We start from the raw sequence: 19,953 nt of genomic DNA, 5'->3' as shown, positions 1-19,953 counted from the left end.
GTCTTCCGGGGACGCCTGCCTGGGGCCCTTCGTCCGCTCTGACAGAACTTCTCCTCCCCCAGCTCATCCTGGTGGCCAGTGACTTGGGCCAGCCGGTGCCCTATGAGACCATGCAGCCGCTGCAGGTGGCTCTGGAGGACATCGACGACAATGAACCCCTCTTCGTGAGGCCGCCAGTGAGCCTACCCCTCCCCTGCGCTGGTCACACTGCACACTGCTGTAGACACACGTGGTTACATGTAGAAACTGCCCGTTATTTCACAGAACAGATATTATCTGAGCAGCTACTATGCCAAGGCACTACCCAGCAGTCAAAATGCACGCAGAAATGCCTGACTCCTGGAGCTGACGTCCCCATGTCTGCATACACGCTCACAAAAGGAGCCTGAAAATCAGTTCTGCTCTAGTGAGCCGAGGCTGAGCCTCTCCGTGTGGACTCAGACTCTCTAACTTGGCGGTTTTCTCATCTTGTGTGCACACAGGGTGTGATGTTTCCTGGAGATTGCATGTATGTGTGTGAGAGTGTGTATGTGTGCACATGCAAGCCGCCTTGTTCAAACATCCATCAGCTCCTAGGAGACCTTGGAGAATGTGCCCAGCCAGCCCTGCCCTCCTGGAGGAAGTCATGGGTGACACTCCCTCAGGGCAGAGCAGGGGTCTCTCCAGCCCAACGCTTGCTCCCTTAAGGTTACAGCAGTTTCTCTAGGCCTGGGCAGGAAATTCCCTCAGCACCCAGGAAGGCACTGCCCAGTGCCCTCTGGCAGGAGCAGAGGCTCAGGCCTTCCCTTGGCCTCCCATGACCTCCCTCTCCCCCTGCAGAAAGGCAGCCCCCAGTACCAGTTGCTGACGGTGCCCGAGCACTCACCACGTGGCACTCTTGTGGGCAACGTGACAGGCGCTGTGGATGCAGACGAGGGCTCCAACGCCATCGTGTACTACTTCATCGCAGGTGGGGCCTGGCAGGGTGGTGCCTCCCGACCGACGCTGGGGCTGGAGACGACCCACATGTGCCCTTCCCGGCCCCTCATGCTGTGCCACGGTCCCCTTCAGCCGGCAACGAAGAGAACTTCCAGCTGCAGCCCGACGGGCGTCTGCTGGTGCTGAAGGACCTGGACAGGGAGCGCGAAGCCGTCTTCTCCTTCATCGTCAAGGCCTCAAGCAATCGCAGCTGGACACCTCCCCGCAGGCCCTCCCCAGCCTTTGACCTGGTCACTGACCTCACCCTGCAGGAAGTGCGTGTCGTGCTAGAGGACATCAATGATCAGCCGCCACGCTTCACCAAGGCTGAGTACACCGCAGGTGCAGGGGCCAGAGCCTGGGCCCAGGGTGTGGGGTGGCCTCTCCCCTGCTGCTCACACTCGTCTGCCTATTCCTGCAGGAGTGGCCACTGACGCCAAAGTGGGCTCGGAGCTGATCCAGGTGCTGGCCCTGGACGCAGACATTGGCAACAACAGCCTTGTCTTCTATAGCATCCTGGCCATCCACTACTTCCAGGCCCTGGCCAATGACTCTGAGGACGTGGGCCAGGTCTTCACGATGGGTAGGGGCTCCAGCCACTTCATGGCCTGTAGGTCTGGACGAAATAGGGTCTGTGGGGGTACCACAGGGTATAGGTGGCCAGTCAGCCACATCAGTCCTTCTATTCACCCATCCAGCTATCCACCTGTCCATCTCTATACCTACCCACCCACTTTCTTCTCTTCTTCCCACCTCCTCATCCATCCACCCATGCATCCATTCATTCATCTTCATTCATTCGTCTGCCCATCCATCTCCCCGTTCGCCTTTCCATATATCCTCCTATCTTTCCATTTGTGCACCTCACTCTCCCCTGCATCAGGCATTGTACTAGGTAGGAACTGGGGAGCCAGAATTCAAAAGGCACACTTCAGCCTAAAAGTGTGCATGGTTGCTTGTGCATCTGCCTGTGTGGAGAGCTGAGCATCTCTGGGTTAGGTTCCAGAAGGTGTCCCAGTGGGTGTCCCAATCAAACCTCCAGCTCCAGCCCCTTCCCTGCACTTTGCTGCCCACAGCAATCAATTCAGGTTCTTTGACCTGGCTTTCTAGGCTCATCAGCTCCTCCTTCTAATCCCACTTTCTGGTTCCACAGCCCTTTTTACCCTTAAGGGCACGGCTCCCACTCAGGCTTAACTACTCACCATTCCTTCAGCCTGCTTCACACCATCCTGCCTGGGCCTTGGATCCCTTTGTGTTCACTTCCTGGAACACCATCCTGACCTTCATCTCTGCCTTCAGGATGCTCCCCTCACCACCCTCTAAGGTCTAGTTCACATGCCGCCACCTCCAGCCACACCACCGGACAACATCGCTTTGTCCTCCAAGTTCCCACTGCTCTTAAACTAATAAGCAGCTTGCTACAGGTCACAAAGCTACAGAGTGGCAGACGCTGAACCCAGATCTAAGTCTCTGAATCCAGTCTTTTAAGAGAAGACTGTGCCGTACCACCGCCGGTCATCTCTCTGATGTGGTTGTGAAATTCCAAGGCGCATGTGTTATGTGTGAGAAACAGACACGGGGGTGCTCAGAAGTGCTCCACAGCCTCCCAGCGTGGGATGGCAGGGTCCAGCTTGTCATCCTTGGGCCAGTGCAGCCCAAGTTGTGTTTTTAGTATGCCACGTGTTTAAATAAAACAGAATTCTCTAGAGAAAGTGCACCAGCCATGGGCTCTCCCTGCAGGGAGCGTGGATGGCATCCTGCGCACCTTCGACCTCTTCATGGCCTACAGCCCTGGTTACTTTGTGGTGGACATCGTGGCCCGGGACTTGGCGGGCCACAATGACACAGCTGTCATCGGCATCTACATCCTGAGGGACGACCAGCGGGTCAAGATTGTCATTAACGAGATCCCCGACCGTGTGCGTGGCTTTGAGGAGGAGTTCATCCGCCTGCTCTCCAACATCACCGGTGCTATCGTCAACACCGATGACGTGCAGGTACCCTGAGGAACTTGCTCTGGGTCTAGGGGCAATGGAGCAAGAAGAGGGGCCAGGACAGGGACAGAGTAGTGCAGAGAGATTGGGGTGTATGAAAGGGATCAGTCATTTCTTAGCTGCCTGAGCATGGTCCTTCTAGCTCTCTGGGCCTGTTTCCCCCTCTATAAACTGGGGCTAATAATAGTGTCTGGCCCAGTGCAGTTCAGTGGTCAGCCTCGAGCTTGACCCTTGGTGAGCATTCAGTAGTGCTGGGGTTTGGGCAGGGCAGGGCAGGAGGGGCTGCTGGAAGAGGCCTGCCCCTCACATGCCTTGCTCCTGCCACGCCTCCCATGATGCCCTTCTCACCCAGTTCCACGTGGACAAGAAGGGCCGGGTGAACTTTGCACAGACGGAGCTGCTCATCCACGTGGTGAACCGCGATACCAACCGCATCCTGGATGTGGACCGGTGGGTGTGCGTCTGTGCTCAGCTGTCTGCTCCCTGCCCTGGAGTTGGGTCTGTCAGCCTGCCCTGACCCTGGAGTTTGGGAGCAGGGTAACACCATCATGCCTGCTGTATGGGAGGCTCTCACCCAGGGGTGGGCAGGGCAGGTAGAGAGAAGGTGTATGAACAGAGATCCACCCCCTGAGCCTTACTCTTCCCATGTGTGAAATGGGACTATTACAGCAATTGTGAGGATCAAACAGGATCTTATGTGAAGGGATGGTGAAGCTGTAAAATACAAGGTTATCTAAGCTGGGTGGGCCTGAATCTCACAAGGCTTGGTGGGGGGTGAATTTGGGGGCAGACTGGCCTGAGTGGGACGAGCTCTCGAGGAATGGCTGATGCCTCTGCCCCCTCGCCCAGGGTGATCCAGATGATCGACGAAAACAAGGAGCAACTAAGGAATCTGTTCCGGAACTACAACGTCCTGGACGTGCAGCCCGCCATCTCTGTCCGCCTGCCCGATGACATGTCCGCCCTGCAGGTACCCCAGGTGACACCTACCCCCACAGTCCCCGTGCTGCCCTGGGTGCTCTCACCCACTCAGGCCCGACCCTGCTCCCCTAGATGGCGATCATTGTCCTGGCCATTCTCCTCTTCCTGGCTGCCATGCTCTTCATCCTCATGAACTGGTACTACAGGACCGTGTGAGTGACCCCTACTGCCCTGCCCTGAGACAGGCTGACTGCAGACAGTCACGGAGGCAGGCAGGGCCATTAGGCCCTAAGGTGCCAGTCCAGCCCCAGCTTCCTTCACCAGCCCCTCTGCTTCTTTCTAGACACAAGAGGAAGCTCAAAGCCATTGTGGCTGGCTCTGCAGGTAAGAGAGGGCTGTGATGGGTGGGGAGATAGGAGGGGCCCCTGAGGGCCTAGAGTGACCGCCAGGGCCTCACAAGGCTGGCTCAGGCCCAGCTCCCCAGCCCCAGCAGGGTGTACCCCTCTACCTCACACCCCAACCCTTCTCCTACAGGGAATCGTGGCTTCATTGACATCATGGACATGCCCAACACCAACAAGTATTCCTTCGATGGGTGAGTGGGGTCCCTGAACCCTGCTGGGTGCACTTTAGGGAAACTCCATCCCCACCCTGGACCAAACTGGGGTAAAGTCTCTACTGCCTCTCAGGCCCTGAGGGCATCATGGACTGGCTGAAACCTGGAGTGTGGGTGCCCCCTGCTGGCCCAAACACCCCTCTCTCCACCCTGACTTGGGCTCCCCAACCTGATTGGGCCTCAAGTTCCAGGGAGGCATGGGTAGCGGGTGCAAGAGGAGGCCTCCACACCAAAGCCAATCCAGATGGGGATGTTGTCCTGGTTCTTGTGGGATCTTTGAGGGGAGGATGCACCCACAGGTAAGGGGCATTTCTTACCACCCTCAACCCCCAGTCCTGTGACAAGATATTGCCGAGGAAACGGTGGGGGCCCATTTCCCTCAGGCATCAAGTGTCCATCCACTCCAGCCTTCCTCTCTCAGCCTTCCCCCAACCCCACTCCATCTGCAGGGCCAACCCTGTGTGGCTGGATCCTTTCTGCCGGAACCTGGAGCTGGCCGCCCAGGCTGAGCACGAGGATGACCTGCCAGAGAACCTGAGTGAGGTCGCTGACCTGTGGAACAGCCCCACCCGCACCCATGTGAGCCTGGGCCAGAGCGGGCGGGGACATGCGCGTGTGCACACATGGACACGTGTGTGTACGCATGTGTGTACACGTGTGCGTGCCGTCTACTCCTGCTCCAGCTAACGCCTCCTCTCCCCAGGGAACTTTCGGGCGAGAACCAGCAGCGGTCAAGCCTGACGATGAGCGGTACCTGCGGGCTGCCATCCAGGAGTATGATAACATTGCCAAGCTGGGCCAGATCATTCGGGAGGGGCCCATCAAGGTGAGTCGTCCTAGCAGCCTCCTGCACCCAGACCCCTGGCTGGGCTTGGACTCCAGGGGATGCAGGGACGGGAAGGGTCCTGGGAAACAGCTTCCTCCACCTCTGGGGCCTCAGCTAGACCCGCCCTCTGGGGGTCAAGAACAGAGAGCAGCCCTGGGCTGATGAGCTGCTTCAGCCCCAGTGGCCTCAAGGCCAGGACTCCGGTGACAATGGGTCCAGCTGGCCACTGTCAGCAGGCTCTGCTCCCACCCTCTACCCTAGGATCAGACGCCCAGAGTCACCTTCCATTACCCCCACCTGTCAGGGGAGAGAGTAGGGGGTGGGGCAGGAAGGGGAGGGCCTTGGTGGGGGTTAACCCTCTCCCTCCCCCAGGGCTCGCTGCTGAAGGTGGTCCTGGAGGATTACCTGCGGCTCAAAAAGCTCTTTGCACAGCGGATGGTGCAAAAAGCCTCCTCCTGCCACTCCTCCATCTCCGAGGTAGCGGGTGGGCTGGGAGCTGTGTGCTGTGCCCCAGCCCTGGGGGTGCTCTCTCCCTCCCTCTCTTTCATCCTCCTCGGAGTCTCTGAGATGCAGCTAGGACCCAAGACTGCAGTGGGTGGGGGTCCAGGGCGTCAAGACAGTTGGGTTCTGCTCTCTGGACTCTGCAGTGGGCTTTCCCAGGGATGGGTGGGTGCTGAAGCAGTGTTTCTCAGATCTGAGAAACCCCAAGAAGGTATCCTTGAGAGAGGATGTCAATTTTAGAAACTGACTGCAGTGCCATGCCAATCACTTTAAACAGTCAGACTTTATCTAAAAGATTCAGATTTCCAGCTGGGCCAATATTCCCCACTGCCAGAGGTGAAAACAGAAACGCTCCATTCAGGACAGAAGCACCATTCGCTATCTCTGCTGGACCTTACCAGTCCCCTCCAGGTTCCACTGTGGACACTTCCCACCTGCCACAGTGAGAGCTGATCCTGCTTGAGGCCAGCCCACTAACAAGCCCAGGTTCCACAGTTGCAGTCACAGGATCTTCATAGGCCTCAGAGTGAATACAGGAACTTACACAGATTCTCACAGGAACCCCATGCTCTGCAGAAACACACCTGCATCACCAGACGCATCTATGGTTCTCCTTTGTACCCAGTTTGAGCAACATGGTCATAGGCTGCGCAGGCTTCTGTGACACAAGCCCCAGGGTTCCTTGTGTGCGGTAGGGAGAAAACAAGCCCGTAGCAGGTAGGACTCTGGGGCCATCGACCTGCACACGGGCAGGCCCTGAGCATATGGGGGTCCCGGCCTCTTGCAGCTGATCCAGACCGAGCTGGAAGAGGAGCCAGGGGAGCGCAGCCCTGGCCAGGGCAGCCTGCGTTTCTGCCACAAGCCGCCTACCGAGCTCAGAGGGCCAGACGGGATCCATGTGATGCACGGGAGCACGGGCACGCTGCTGGCCACTGACCTCAACAGCCTGCCCGAGGATGACCAGAAGGGCCTGGGCCGCTCCCTGGAGACACTGACGACAGCCGAGGCCAGCACCTTCGAGCGCAACGCCCGCACAGAGTCCGCCAAATCCACACCCCTGCACAAGCTTCGCGACGTGATCATGGAGAGCCCCCTGGAGATCACGGAGCTCTGACTAGATGCGGGGAGCCCACCTGGTATGAGCAGCCCAGCGCCCCCCAGGGCCAGAGCAGGGGCAGGACCTCCAGGGTGCGGGCCTCTCCGGGGGGCAGCTATGGGCACACAGCCTTGGGCTGGCCCAGCAGCAGGGCCTGCCTCAGCTGCTCGGATTCCACTTCTGCCAGACGCTCATTCGGCATCTGATCTCTACCTTCATAAAATGTTATTTTTTTAAGAAAACCAAACAAATGGTAAGCATCTAAGGATGAGATAAGGAGGGTCACCGAGAGCCCAGGAGTCTGATCCACCTTGGCCTAGGCTGAGCTGAAAGAGGCCAAGCCGGCCCTCTCCCCTCTCCCACCCCAGCCCTGTCCCCTCAACCCTAGCCCCACTGCACAGGAGCTCAGCGCAGGCATGCCCTGCCTGGCCTTGACTCTTGGACTCCAGTTCAGTCCCAGCACATTTCTGCCACATCCCTGACTGGACATGCAGATGGGGGCAGGGAGTCCTCCCTGTCTCCCTACACGGACACAGTCAATGTCAGCCAACAGCACTCTCTCCATTTCACGGGCTTCCCAAACGTTCCTGGTTCATAAAGAGAAAATGACTGATGTTCCCTTGGGTTCTGAATGCAGAATGTTCGTGTGTATCCCCCTTTTAAACTAAGTTATTCCCTCAATATTTTACCCTTGGTTTTGTTCAGTTGGTGCGCACTGAACGTCTCTGGAATGGTCTGAATTTTAAAAAGAAAGGCAACTCCCAAGGAACCAGCATGTTGCTCTGGTGAACTTACCCGCGGGACCGGGCTGGCGCGGGGGGCGGTGGCGGTGAGCACGGGCCAGAGCCGGACCCATCTTCGGGGGCTCTCCCTGGCCACTGGCCGCCACGGAGAACCAGAGCTGGGACTTCATTCCTGTGGCCAAACGGGGCCTGAGGACTGCTGCGCACTTACAGGTTCAGAGCCTCAGGAGCCCTTCAGAGGGCAAACTCTTCTGGCTGAGGTATCACACACACTCAGGCTCTGGTTGACAGACTTTATTGTTAAATCACAGAAACTTTAGTGCAAAACAAACCAAAAAATCATTAAGTTCATTTAATAGCAACCGCATGTCCTCTCTCCTGGCAACCGGAAGTGGCACAGAAGATGCAGCCAAACGGGAGAGAAGGCAGGGCGGCAGCCGAGGCCCCGGGACAGCACACCCAGCAGACCTTTTCTACCTGGAAGCCAGAGGCTTAGGAGCTTGTCATCCACATTTATTGACAGGTCAAAAAGAACGTCTACAAGATGGGGGCCGGAGGGGAGGGGCTGTCCTGCCCAGAGCAGGGTGGACACAAGAGCGGGCAGAAGGCATCACCAGGGGGCACACACGCACACAAGCAGGCCCACAGGACCTCCACGAAGAGCTAGCAGGGTACATTCAGGTGAACTGGTTTTTTCCCCTCCCACCCAGAACCAGAGAACTCCAAACACCACATCCATCAGCAAAGACAAAAAAGCCGAACTGAAGGTTGACCCAGCGATAGCGAGCCCCGCCCCACCAGCTCTATTACAGTGAGAACCGCATTGTTTAAAAAGCCTCATTATTCAGAGTCGCTCATCTGTCATATAAAACTGCCTTTGTTTTGCAGTCAGCAGGCCCACAAACGGGGATGGTGACTCTACTTCTTCGTTAGAGTAGGCAGAAGCCTCAGCACCCAAAGCCCAGCTAGGAGGACGGACCACCTCTGTCCGGAGGCTCCAGCTCACGCCCCCAGCCAGAGCACCCCCCCTCTTCCGCATAACTGCACGCAGGGACAGACTCAGAAGACCTCCAGTGTATGCTCTGTCGGCATCTGTCTAGCAGAGAGAAAGGGACACTGAAGCAGCGACGTCAGCATGCCACCGACAGCAATGCCACAACGAGGGAGAGAAGAGAGGGACTCAGGGAGAGGGGTCCTATTTCTATAACAAAGTCAACAGATCTGTGTTCGTTCCCCCAGACACACGAGCAGGGAAAGACGCTGCAGCTTCTCCAGGATGGAACGTGCCTCTAGTTCCACACGTGACGCTTGCAGTGCTCAACGGCCTGACAGGAGAGAGGGGACAGTTTAGTCTGCAGGTGACACACTCCACCCACAGCCCCTTAGCACCCAGCAGGCCCGCAAAAGAGGATGGTGACTCTACTTCTTCGTTAGAGTAGGCAGAGGCCTCAGCACCCAAAGCCCAGCTAGGAGGACGGACCACCTCTGTCCGGAGGCTTCGGCTCACACCCCCAGCCAGAGGCCCCGCTCCTCTGCATAACCGCACACAGGGACAGACTCAGAAGACCGACTTCCACCTAGAAAGGGGACCCGATACCCTGGCCCAGATCAGCCGCAGGGCACCACATGCTGAAAACCCAGGTCATTATCTCCCTTAAACCCAGGCATAGTATGTGGTGGGGTTCTAAGACTCATAAGGCAAGAGTCCAGAACAGTGGGTGAACAGCGCCCCTGCAGGTAGGGCCAGGACCCCTCCCTCTGACTGCACAGAGGGCTCCAAGGCAAAACTCCTCAGCCAACAGTCAGCGCTCACACCAGCTCAGAATTGGCCCAGGTACCCAGGAGAGCAGGGGATCCTACTCCACCGCTGACTGCTGCAAGGCAGGGTACTGGGGCAAGGGGCTTGAGGTGGGGGGCCTCACACGCTCCCTGCCGTGGTCCAAGGTGATGCAACGCCCCCAACACGGGCTCACTGAAAGAATCCCCATGAGGAAGAGAAAGTTGTGCAAAGAAACACCAGGTAACAGAAGTTGAGACACACGTCCCCACCCAGGAAAGCAGCCCGAGTCACCCAGGAGTGGCCGCCCAGCTGGGAGCCAGCGCCCAGGGTGGTTCGAGAAGAGCTCTGCCGGGCCCTGGTGAAGAACCAGGCCAGGCTCCAGTCAGGGCAAGAGGGAGCCAAGGGACATGAGGCCTTGTGCAAGAATCCAGCAGGCCTTGTGCAATCCCTCGGGTGACCGACTTCCTATGAACCCGACCCTGTCACAAGGGAACCAAAGGCAAAAGCAAGAAAGCAGAAGCAAAGAACACTGGAGAACACCCCCCGCCACCCATCACTCCTCAGAGACGAGAGCGCAGGGAGCCCTCCTTTGCTGGTGACCGCACGTAAGCCTAACTGTGCCCCCATCCTAACCCCAAAGACAAAGTAGAGAGCTGAGCGCCAAGGCGCCTGCTAGAGCAGAGCCTCCCTCCCCTCGGCGGCACACGCTCCGCTGGAGCGCAGGCACGGGCCTGGCAGGCGCGTCCACAGAGCAGTCACTCACGTTGCACAGGGCTGCCGACTCCATGTCCTGGCACCAGTAGCTCGGGCCCCAGACACACTTCTCAGTTCCCAAAAGCGGCTTGCGGGCTGCTGGGCAGGCTCCAATCTTCTATATGGTCAAGAGGAGCAGAAAGTATTAGGTCTGCTCAGCTAATCCTTTTCAAAACTGAGATGATCAGCTGCTAGGAGCAACTAGAATCAGAGCTCTAATAAGCACTTTCCCAAAAAGGCAAGGCTGCTCGGTAAACTGGTGGGACCTGGAAGCCTGGTTCTCTCACATACTGTCCCCAGACTCTGCCTCCAGCCCCAGATCTGAGAGGAACCCTTCCAGGGTCCACACAGCACTCCCCTGCCAGGTGGCACTGCCCAGGAAACTACCAGCCTAGCACACGACTTACCAAGCACACGAAGGAAGGGTCCATCACCTCCACCAGGATTTCTATCAGCACCGGCTCATACTCCGTCACAAACTGGTCACACTGTTAGGGAAACGGCAGTGGGTCTGGGTGAGTGTAAGCAGAGCGCGGGCAGGCGAGGGGCACTCGACAGGCTCTTCTGCCAGAACTCCTGGCCCTGCCAGCCTCCCTGCCCAGGTGAAATACCGACCCACACCTGCTCATTTTCCTCCCGGTGGCTCCACTGGAGCCAACAGAGCACCTTTAAGAAAACCTCAGTGGACTCCATGCCAGAGGCAGAAATGGCAAAACTTCACCCAGAGGTACAGTCAGTGAGCGCCCAGCTACTACACTCCCCCAGCAGGTGCTGACGTTTGGGCTGAAAGCAGCCCACGGCGTACCTGCTTCCGGTACTGGTCCGGCAGGAAGCTGCAGCCTTTCTCGAGGGCAGCCAGGATCTGCTCCTTGGTGCTGTTCTTCTCCAGGTTGCGGTCCAAATAGCCCACGAGCTTCTTGCACACCTCGCAGAAGCCACCGTCCTTCCTTGGCATCACACGGACTACACGAGAGAGCCCAGGCTCAGAGCCGGCGAGGCCCCGCCTCACCCAGGAGGGCTGGCCAGCCCCACCCGCCCCGGGGCTCACCCGTCGCGGCCGGCAGCCCCTGGCTGGAGCAGAGGTGCAGCATGCTGCACACCAGCTCAGGGCTCGCCTCCTGCAGTAGGATCGACAGGATGGCACTGCCGTAGGTGTCCACCACCTCCTGGCACTGCTCAGCTAAGGACGTGGGCAGCTTCGAGCACACTTTGTCCAAAGCGTGAATTATCTCTTCCTGAAACACGAGAGAGGCTCAGTGAAAAGATGGGAGGCTGTATGGGGGTGAAGAGACTCAAAATGCTGATGGGACCAGGAAACCTGCCAACAAGTAAAGTGCTGTTTTCTCCCCCGAAGGTCAGAGATCAGAGCAGGGAGGTGCCACCTCCAGCCCTAGCCCAGAGGGACCTGCTGGTGGGGAGTGGGTGTTCCGACCTCCAGGCTGGTGTCCCTCACCCGCCAGGGCCAAGGCCACGAGGCCGTTCTGGCTCCAGGGCCAGGAGAAGCTGTCCCTCTGCCACAGCACACACCCCCAGATCCACGTACCTCAGTCCTGTTGTTGTCAATCAGCTTGACCACCTCCTTCACCACATACTCGCACACCTCGCAGTAAATGTCAGCCTTTGCGGGGGCTGGGTCCTTCTGTTAAAAGGGCAGGAGAAGAACACTGCCACCCAGAGCCTCGCCTCACCCCCTGGTCCTGCTCCTCTAAAAGGGGGCCGCAGCCAGGAAGCGCTAGCGTCACCCAGAAGCCACTTTCTGCTGCTTTCCAAACAGGGTGTGGCTTCCTCCTCGTGTCTGAGCCCTGGGCCCTGCTGTTCCTGTACAGTGGGAAACCCAGCCCTTTCCCTCATGCTCCACCTCCCGCCCAAAACTAGGAAGAGAAGCAGGAACTGTCCCCCAACCCTAGAGCGCTGTCCATTCAACATCTGTTTGGTTCCAGTCACCTCATCATTCAGCATTCATTCTGGGGAGATGAATGAGGCAGCTGGAACAGAAGATCCACTATTTTACTATTTAGAAGACAGTTTTAAACCCATCTGAGATCGTCTCTTGACTTTCAAGTCTCAGCACCTGAGACTGCTTTTCTAAAGCCGATCTTTGATAAAACAGTGTTGAACAGAACTTTCTACGACAACCTTCTCTAGTTGTACCATCCAGTACAGCAGCCACTGGCCATGTGTGTCTACTGAGCACCTGAAATGTGGCCAGCGTAACCAAGGAGGCGGAAGGGCAGTCAGACACCTCACCCATGGGTGGTCCACACAGGGCATATGCTGAGAAGCTTGCAGGAGGAGACAAGACCACCAACGGTCAAGGAACACTGACACAGAAAGTTCCAGAACAAGAAGTGCACACACGTGCCGTGTGGTGAGACACACCGTGTGCACACACACCTGGGTGCTCCTTGAACACAAGGATGATTCTGTTCACTGCTGACAAACTACTGTAGGCCTCAATCTCCAAAACACTGCCTTGCCCATAAGAAGTGCTGAACAGAAGTCAGTTATGGAAGGAAGGAGATCTTCACCAAGTGGAGGGTGCTAAGGAAATAACACAACAGAAGCAGCAGCGCCCAGAGAAGCTCCTGCACCGACCCCAGGAGTGTTCTGGGAACATCAAGCTGGGGTCCTGGCTACAGCGTGGGGAAGGATGTGGGAGCGGCCACAGAAAGCACATCAGAAAGGTCTGGCTGGAGCCAGGCCTGCAAAGTGGCCTCGAATGGTGTGTTAAAAACGCAGACTTGATCCCATGAGCACCAGGGAGTATAACTCGGGAAAGAAACATATGGCAATGAGGGTGCTACATGAGTTTAGGGGAATGCTGTGAACTAATGGTCTCAAACTCAAGTAACCTTAGAAACCGAGCAGGGAACCACAAGCGTGTGTGCCGTGCTGGGCGTGACCACGTGGGGTGGCCGGGCATCATACCAGTGGCACCAGGTACCTTGATGGGCTCCACCAGCTCCAGGGCAGGGATGACGTTCTCCGAGACCACCTCAGCAGGGACCAGGGTCTTCATGGGCATCTCCTTCACCTCGTCACAGAAGCCGACCAGCACACAGATCTCCTTGGGTTGCTGAAAAGAGCATAGAAGCAGCTGTTAAGAAGCAGGCACACATTCCCCACACACACTGTTCCACGCTTTACACACAAAGGTCAGGGTGCCAGAGGAACATCCTAGACCCAGTGGCAAAACTTGGTCAGACAAAGACTCATATTAAATCTAAGGGGCTTGTGCAGATACAGATGTACCAAGGAGGCCATGCAAAGCTTTAGAGGGAGATCAGCAACCAGTGTCGCTCCAGCCAGGGAGCACCCAGGGAAGCACGACCTCTGGCACATTTCACTGGCAAGCGAATCCTCTCCAAGGCCACCTGGTCTCTTCTAGAACCTGTTTTCCCATTGAGCTGGCATGCTCTCCGGAGGACGTAAGCTATATGTTCTTTCTGGAGGAAGAACCAGCATGCCCATGACTTAACAAAGCCCCAAGTGTTACAAATAAAACCATACCAGATCTTTCAGTGGCGGGACCATTAAAAATGATGCATTAAGGGGAAACACTGACTTTCTATAAAATCAGTCTGTTCGTAATGGCACACACACAGCACACACCAAAGTCCAGTCTCCCCAAGGGATGAAGCTGTTCAAGTCAGAAGATGCACAGATTGATCCCCTTCCCCTCCAGACACCAAACCACAGAGAACTAGAGTTTGGACAACACCTTAACCATTTCACTATGAAGGTGGCCAGGAGCAAGTAAAGTATACGTGCTGGGTATACTCTGTAAACACATGCGCTCAGCACCTTGCTCTGGCCTGATGGCATCTTCCTCCCACCACCAAACCATAAAGCAGCGAGAAGAGGATTACAGAAACAAGCCCTGTTAATGGGAGACAGCGAGCCCACTGCCATGGCTCATGGTATCCTATCTCTGACAGGCTTTAAGAATGGGGGGGTAAAAATCAGAAAAGGGTTGGAGACAGAGCAAGCTTTTTAGAAAAAAGACCAAGATCAGGAGGTGTGGCTGCTTTGTCTCTGACCAGTTTTGCTATACTAACTCCTCAAGGAGGCCTAGGTGAAAATTCAGATATTTCAACCAAGGTGTTCTCCTATTAGACTTCACAATACCTTTGAAAATCTTGAATTCTGGAACTAGATGAGGGCAGTGCTCAGTACAACCCTGAAAGGGCACTGGTTCAGTAAGTCCGGTCGGGGGGCTCGGTCCCCAGGTTTTGCCACCAGTGGCCTTGCTCTCAAGCTATCTCATGTGGCTCCAGAACCCAAAGGACCCCATCACCCGGAGGGGCAGAAGCTATAATCAAGAGATTGTTTCCAATTCTCTGGATCCGACAGACAGGGGAACAGTCTGCTCGCTATTAGCAAATGACTCACTCATGCAGCAGAAGCATTTCCGGGCTGATGAAAAACATGACTGTGACATGCAATGCTCTCCCGAGGCCTGACAGAAACAAGGTGTCCCACTGGAGTCAGGCCTGCACTGCAGAAAGCAGGGGCCAGAGGCCAGCCACGGTTCCCCACCCACGGGTGGCCTGCACGTGGCCGGCTACTCCCTCATCTGACCAGAGCATAAGGCTCTGCAGGCTTCATTTTCTGGTCCCCCTGCAGGGGAAATGAAACCCCTGACCCCTCCAGTGCTGAATCACACAGGAGAGACGGAGACTCTCCCCCTGCCAGCCGATTTATTAACAGAGAGAGGGAACCTACCTGTCACAATCATCCCTTGTATCTGTCAGAGCTGATTACGCCATACAAAAAAGATGAGCGAAATAACTACAAGCAGCAGCAAACCACTACTACAAGCAGCAGCAAACCACTACTACAAGCAAATTCCCATCACATACCTGATCCTGCTGTTGAACAAAAAAAAAAAAACAGGAAATCGGAGATGAAAATAAGAGAAAGGAAAGGACACAACAGTTAAGAAAAAATTAAAACAATAATCAAGCAGTTAACTAGGTGTAAAAACGTCTGTCACCAGCAGTTTAGGGGAAATGCCCTTTCAGGCATCTTCTCAACAACCTATCTTGCTCCTACTACTGCCTGCACATGGGGCCTGAAAGCTGCTCTCCCTTCAAGAGTCAGACCACACTGTCCAGCCTGTCTGTGCACCGTCCCCTTGTCCCTGACACCGAATCAGAACCCTGAGCAGCAAGTCCCCGGAAAGCACCAGTTATGAAGGGCTCTCCCCGCTCAGAAGCCAAGCCCACCTCGCCTGCAAGGCCCTCGCCTAAGGCTGGTGATGAGCAGCTGGGAACAAGACATAGGGCTGCTCAAATAAGAGCACCGTCTTAGAACATCAAATACACCCAGAGAGGTCACGGAGCCCTGGCCCAGGTCTCAGGGCAGACTGCCCCCAGGCAGCCAAATGCCAGCCTAGAAGGCTGGTCTGACAATGCAGGCATGCCTCAGTTTGTTGAGCTTCACAGATTACACAAATTGAAGGCTTGGGGCAACCCTGCTTCAAGCAAGTCTACTGACCCCTGTTACACCTGCTCACTGCATGTCTGTGTCATATTTTGGTAATTCCTGCAGCATTTCAACTTTTTTATCTTACTAGTTAGTCAAGGTGATCTGTGTGATCAATAATCTTTAATGTTACTACTGTGACTCACTAAAGGCTTCGATGATAGTATTTTTTAGCAATAAAGTATTTTTATTTAAGGTATATACATTGTTTCTTCACAAAGTATGGTACAAACCTAACTTTCATATTAAATTTCAAATGACATTTTTTTGAAAGCCAAAAGTATTCGTTTGACTCACTTTAGTGTGATATGATTCACTGTACTGCAGTGGTCTAAAACTAAACCTGTGGCATCTTCGAGGCAAGCCTGTGAACCAAGAGCCTTGCCCTTTATTCAGCAATTCCAGTCTCACTTACCATTTACCTATCTTGAGGGAAAAAACAGGGATGTGCATGTCTATCTCTTTGGCTCTCTATGTTCATCATACTTTTTATCCTAAGAGCAAACCTGAAAATAATCTCAACACCAGCCATAAGGAATTTTATCCATACAATGGAATATTATGCAGCCGTTTAACAACTGTACATGCAGAATATCTAATGACCAAGACAAGTTTAGACAAAAATGCAAAAATATGGGTAATTATCCCTATTTCCAAGTATGTCTATGTAGCATGAGTTTTAAAAATAATAAAAATATTGTTAGCTATGACGAAGCACTTAACTAGACCACGTCACATCAAAGGCTTATTTTTTTCCTGCTTTAGCAGCACGTCTTTGTATGCAAAAGCCTTTTGCCTTTAAACTATTTTTACAACAAGGCAGGGTGTGAGTAATATTTCCACAAAAATTCTTTTGTGCCTGATGGAATCCCTGAGTGGTCAGATCAGACCAGAAAGTAACTCACTTAGGCTTTACAGGCCTTAAGTTCTTAACTGCTCAACCCTACTATTTTAGTGCAAATATGGGCATCACTATATTCTAATAAAACTACTGGGCCATAGCTTTCTGATCCCTGGTTAGAGAACAAACTTGAGAACTGTAGGCCAGTCTCAACGCAGTTAGGAAGTTAGCATGACAGAGAGAAATGCGGTATTGAATACAACCCACCCCTCACCCGCTGCAGATCAGATCCTAGGAGGCCAGGGCATCTTCCCTGTGTGAGGAGGCCTTCAGACCACCCTGCTCTGTACCATTCCCTGCATGGAGCTAGCTGGCTTCCCTCCATGCGATGGATGTTTTCTGCCTCTGATAGTGGAGGACCACCCCCAACCACATGGACGTATCAGAAGCAAGGGCAGCGGTTACTGGCTCAAGCAGCAGCCACAGCCGACACTGCTGCAGAGCGAGGACCAACCATGGGAGGCGGATTCTCCTCGCTGAGAACTCAGGCTACAACAGAGCAATCCTCAGGCTGGCCGAGCTACAGAGCAGACTATTCCCATGGGTCCCAGAATGAAAGCCAGATACCAGAAATCTCATGGCCAGCTCACGACACAGAGGCAGACAAACTGCCAGGAAGCCATCGTGGCAGTCCCAAGGGTCAGGCTGCTTCCGCCTTTCTCCGGCCCGGGGAACGCGAGGGGGCGGTACTCAACTGCAGGTGCTCAAAGAGGGCTCCTTTCGGTTTAATTCAATACTCAAAGGTAAAAAAGGGAAAATAAACTGCACAATTTTCAAAATCCTAGAAATCACCGCCTGAGACAAAGAGGAACACCAACAAGGAGCTTCCCCCAGCACCTACCATATGCATCACCATTTGGACAGCGATTTCCGAATACTGGTTGATGTAGTTCTTGCACTGGGGAGACAGGAACAGACGTTTAGTGAAACACTGCTACAGCAATACACCAACACCCCAGCCTTTCTGACAGTGTCAATATGCAAATATCAAGGCAAGTTTCCAAGAGCAGAATCCTATCAATGTCTGTTCTGGGCAGCCTCAATAAGACAAAAAATGCCAAAGTGTTTTGAAAATGTTTTCCAAAGGTCCTTAGAGATGAGGTCCTCCAATCTCCTTTTATGGCCCTTGCTTTCCCCAAGGTCACACAGCAACTACTCAGGGGCAATTTAGGGTAAGTGTGAGATACACTGATCAATTTGAGATTACTTCCCAAATTTATTTAACACATTCTTAGGATTATAAAGTTTAAATCTAGTATAATCCAGTTAAGTTATAATGATTTTCATAAATATCTAGGTATTTCTTACAGACCTTCTGGTCATGACTGTGAAGTGTCTATAAGTGAGAAAACGGAGGGTGATATAACAGCCCTCAGAGGTTAGCCTGGGGAAGCCAACTGACATAGCAAATATACAAAGACTCTTCAATGAGGCTAAGAGAGTCCCAGGTTTTAGTGGACAGCAAGGGACCTTTAGCTTCCAGAGCTCCACCTAGAAAGGTGGCTCTAGAACCCAGACCCGGGAGTCCAGGTCTAACAGAGGTTTAGTTTCCTAGTTGTTGGGCATTAAACAGCATTTGGTTTTAGATGTCTATCTCCTGAGTGTGGTTAATGTGAGCAGGGTCCAAGAAATAAAACCTTTGTGGAGCTAACAGAATTTCTGAGTCCACAGGACCAACATCCTCCAGAGTTAAAGAAGGGGTGCCGGGCGAGCCTCCTGCCAGCCAGGGGCCTGAGCTTCCCCCAGGGAACCGCCCTGCTGGTGGCAGGGACAGCAGTTAAAATTATGAATATACGACAGCCCAACCTTTCAAACCAGGGTTCTACGTGGTTCTATTCTTGCTCCTCACACACGTGGCAACTGAGAGAAAAGAAGAAACTCTTCCTCGGGGCCCTTAGGTGGAACCTGAAGTGGTACCCCGGAAGTGAGCTCTCCTGGCTGCCCCACTCCTGTCTCCAGAGCCCAGCTCCCTGGCCCAGAACATCCTGCGATGCAGGAGGCAAGGCTCACCATGTCGGACATGCCGGGCCCCAGGCGGTCACATTCCTCCTTAGCGTGGTCCACCAAGGCCTCGACAAAGGTGGAGTTGGTCCTCAGAGCTTCCTGGACGTCGGTTACCATCTGAATGCAGTCTTGGCAGACGTTCCCGTTAGCCTAGACAGACGGGATGGTTAGGCTATACACCCTCCTCGAATAGCTCAGGGTATTCAGACTCCTACATGCTCATACTATAGCACCAGCAGCGAGTCCCTGAACAGTTCCTGATATACTTTTATAGGCTCTAAAGAGACTGAAGTTTAAAATCACATGGGCATTTATTACAGTGAAACTTAACAGGAAAGGGGGTGGGTGAAACATCCCAGTTCTTCAGAATCTCCGTGGCTCAACCATTTGAAAGGTGGCTGGTGTGACTGTGGAGTCAGGTGGAGGAATGAGGCCCCAGTTTCAGAACTGTACACACTGCCCCTTCTGTGTCTCAGCTCTGGTTCCACCCCACCCCCAAACAGGGCCTTGGGCAGCCTGGCCCGTCGCCTCACCTTCTTGGGCTGGGGCTTGCTGTGGGAGCCGTCCTGAGGGTACAGGAGGAGGGGAATGTTGGCCATGAAGGGAGCCACCACCTCCGCCATATCCAGCTCTGGGATCTGATTGGACTCGAGCTGTTTCTGGTGATTCAGCTCTGCCAGGTGCTTCTGAAGAGACTCGCAGAGGTTGAGAGCGGAGCACACCTCCCCGGGATGGCTCTGGGGAGAAAGAGGCCCAAATGGAAACCGTTGCCCCAGAAGCAAACAGGCCACCTGGAGCCTCAGAATTATCCCTTTCCTTATCTCCTGGCTTGACTCACGTGCCCGTGCCCAGCTCACAGGCACCTCAAACTAAACCACTCAACCCTCCGCAGCTCCATTTTAACAAATAGGTCTACCACCGTCCTCCCAGAGACATGGGCCACAAACCTGGAAGGCATGACTAACTCTTCCGTTGCCTGCAGTCTCATCCGCCAGCAAGCCTAGTCCGTTTATCCTCTAAGACAATGTGCAGCTCTCCGCCTCCCCTGCCCGCCTCCCATCTCATACCTGACCGTCCCGCCAGCTTCCCCTCTTGCAGCTCCCCACTGGTGGGACCCAGACCAACCCCTCTGAACAAGGATCCTGCCGCTTCTCCCGTAAATCCCTCCCCGGGCTCCCCACTGCACTGACAATGCTGGAACATGGCCCGAGGTCTTGTGGTGACCCCTGTTTCCGCACCAAAACTATGGCCCCCGCCCAGGACACCCCTGCCCCATTAGAGGTTTTGAGTCTTTCCAAATTCACGAACTTGGCTCCTTGTTCCTTGCTGAAAACCCAACCTATGACATGTGGCTTATGTATAACAGATATTTAA

General features: G+C 54.6%; 2 protein-coding genes across 4 annotated transcripts in view; one reads left to right on the top strand and one right to left on the bottom strand.

Moving 5' to 3' along the window:
• The window catches only part of CDH23 (cadherin related 23), a 431,691-nt gene extending 423,330 nt beyond the window's left edge, over window positions 1-8,361 (top strand). Inside the window, exons 56-69 of the mRNA XM_018042178.1 lie at window positions 63-176; window positions 820-949; window positions 1,051-1,299; window positions 1,379-1,540; window positions 2,698-2,954; window positions 3,304-3,401; window positions 3,801-3,921; window positions 4,005-4,084; window positions 4,216-4,256; window positions 4,407-4,467; window positions 4,938-5,067; window positions 5,192-5,314; window positions 5,687-5,791; window positions 6,603-8,361. Coding sequence (XP_017897667.1) covers window positions 63-176; window positions 820-949; window positions 1,051-1,299; window positions 1,379-1,540; window positions 2,698-2,954; window positions 3,304-3,401; window positions 3,801-3,921; window positions 4,005-4,084; window positions 4,216-4,256; window positions 4,407-4,467; window positions 4,938-5,067; window positions 5,192-5,314; window positions 5,687-5,791; window positions 6,603-6,929 — 1,998 coding nt within the window. The 3' untranslated portion in view covers window positions 6,930-8,361. The remainder of the gene's footprint in view (window positions 1-62; window positions 177-819; window positions 950-1,050; window positions 1,300-1,378; window positions 1,541-2,697; window positions 2,955-3,303; window positions 3,402-3,800; window positions 3,922-4,004; window positions 4,085-4,215; window positions 4,257-4,406; window positions 4,468-4,937; window positions 5,068-5,191; window positions 5,315-5,686; window positions 5,792-6,602) is intronic.
• PSAP (prosaposin) overlaps window positions 7,934-19,953 on the bottom strand; it is a 32,977-nt gene continuing 20,957 nt past the window's right edge. The window contains exons 5-15 of one of the 3 annotated variants that reach the window (XM_005699158.3): window positions 19,113-19,316; window positions 18,586-18,729; window positions 17,417-17,473; window positions 15,050-15,058; window positions 13,132-13,263; window positions 11,731-11,826; window positions 11,236-11,422; window positions 10,993-11,150; window positions 10,595-10,675; window positions 10,198-10,305; window positions 7,934-8,979 (exon numbers count right to left, since the gene is read on the bottom strand). In XM_005699158.3, coding sequence (XP_005699215.3) covers window positions 8,944-8,979; window positions 10,198-10,305; window positions 10,595-10,675; window positions 10,993-11,150; window positions 11,236-11,422; window positions 11,731-11,826; window positions 13,132-13,263; window positions 15,050-15,058; window positions 17,417-17,473; window positions 18,586-18,729; window positions 19,113-19,316 — 1,212 coding nt within the window. In that variant the 3' untranslated portion in view covers window positions 7,934-8,943. The remainder of the gene's footprint in view (window positions 8,980-10,197; window positions 10,306-10,594; window positions 10,676-10,992; window positions 11,151-11,235; window positions 11,423-11,730; window positions 11,827-13,131; window positions 13,264-15,049; window positions 15,059-17,416; window positions 17,474-18,585; window positions 18,730-19,112; window positions 19,317-19,953) is intronic. The other 2 variants (XM_018042179.1, XM_018042181.1) reach the window with 2 other exon arrangements.

Source organism: Capra hircus, chromosome 28, assembly GCF_001704415.2.
Source record: "Capra hircus breed San Clemente chromosome 28, ASM170441v1, whole genome shotgun sequence".
In the NCBI taxonomy this organism is placed as follows: Eukaryota; Metazoa; Chordata; class Mammalia; order Artiodactyla; family Bovidae; genus Capra; species Capra hircus.
The sequence above is the reverse complement of the archived record's forward strand: the minus strand, read 5'-3'. Positions and strand labels throughout refer to the sequence as shown.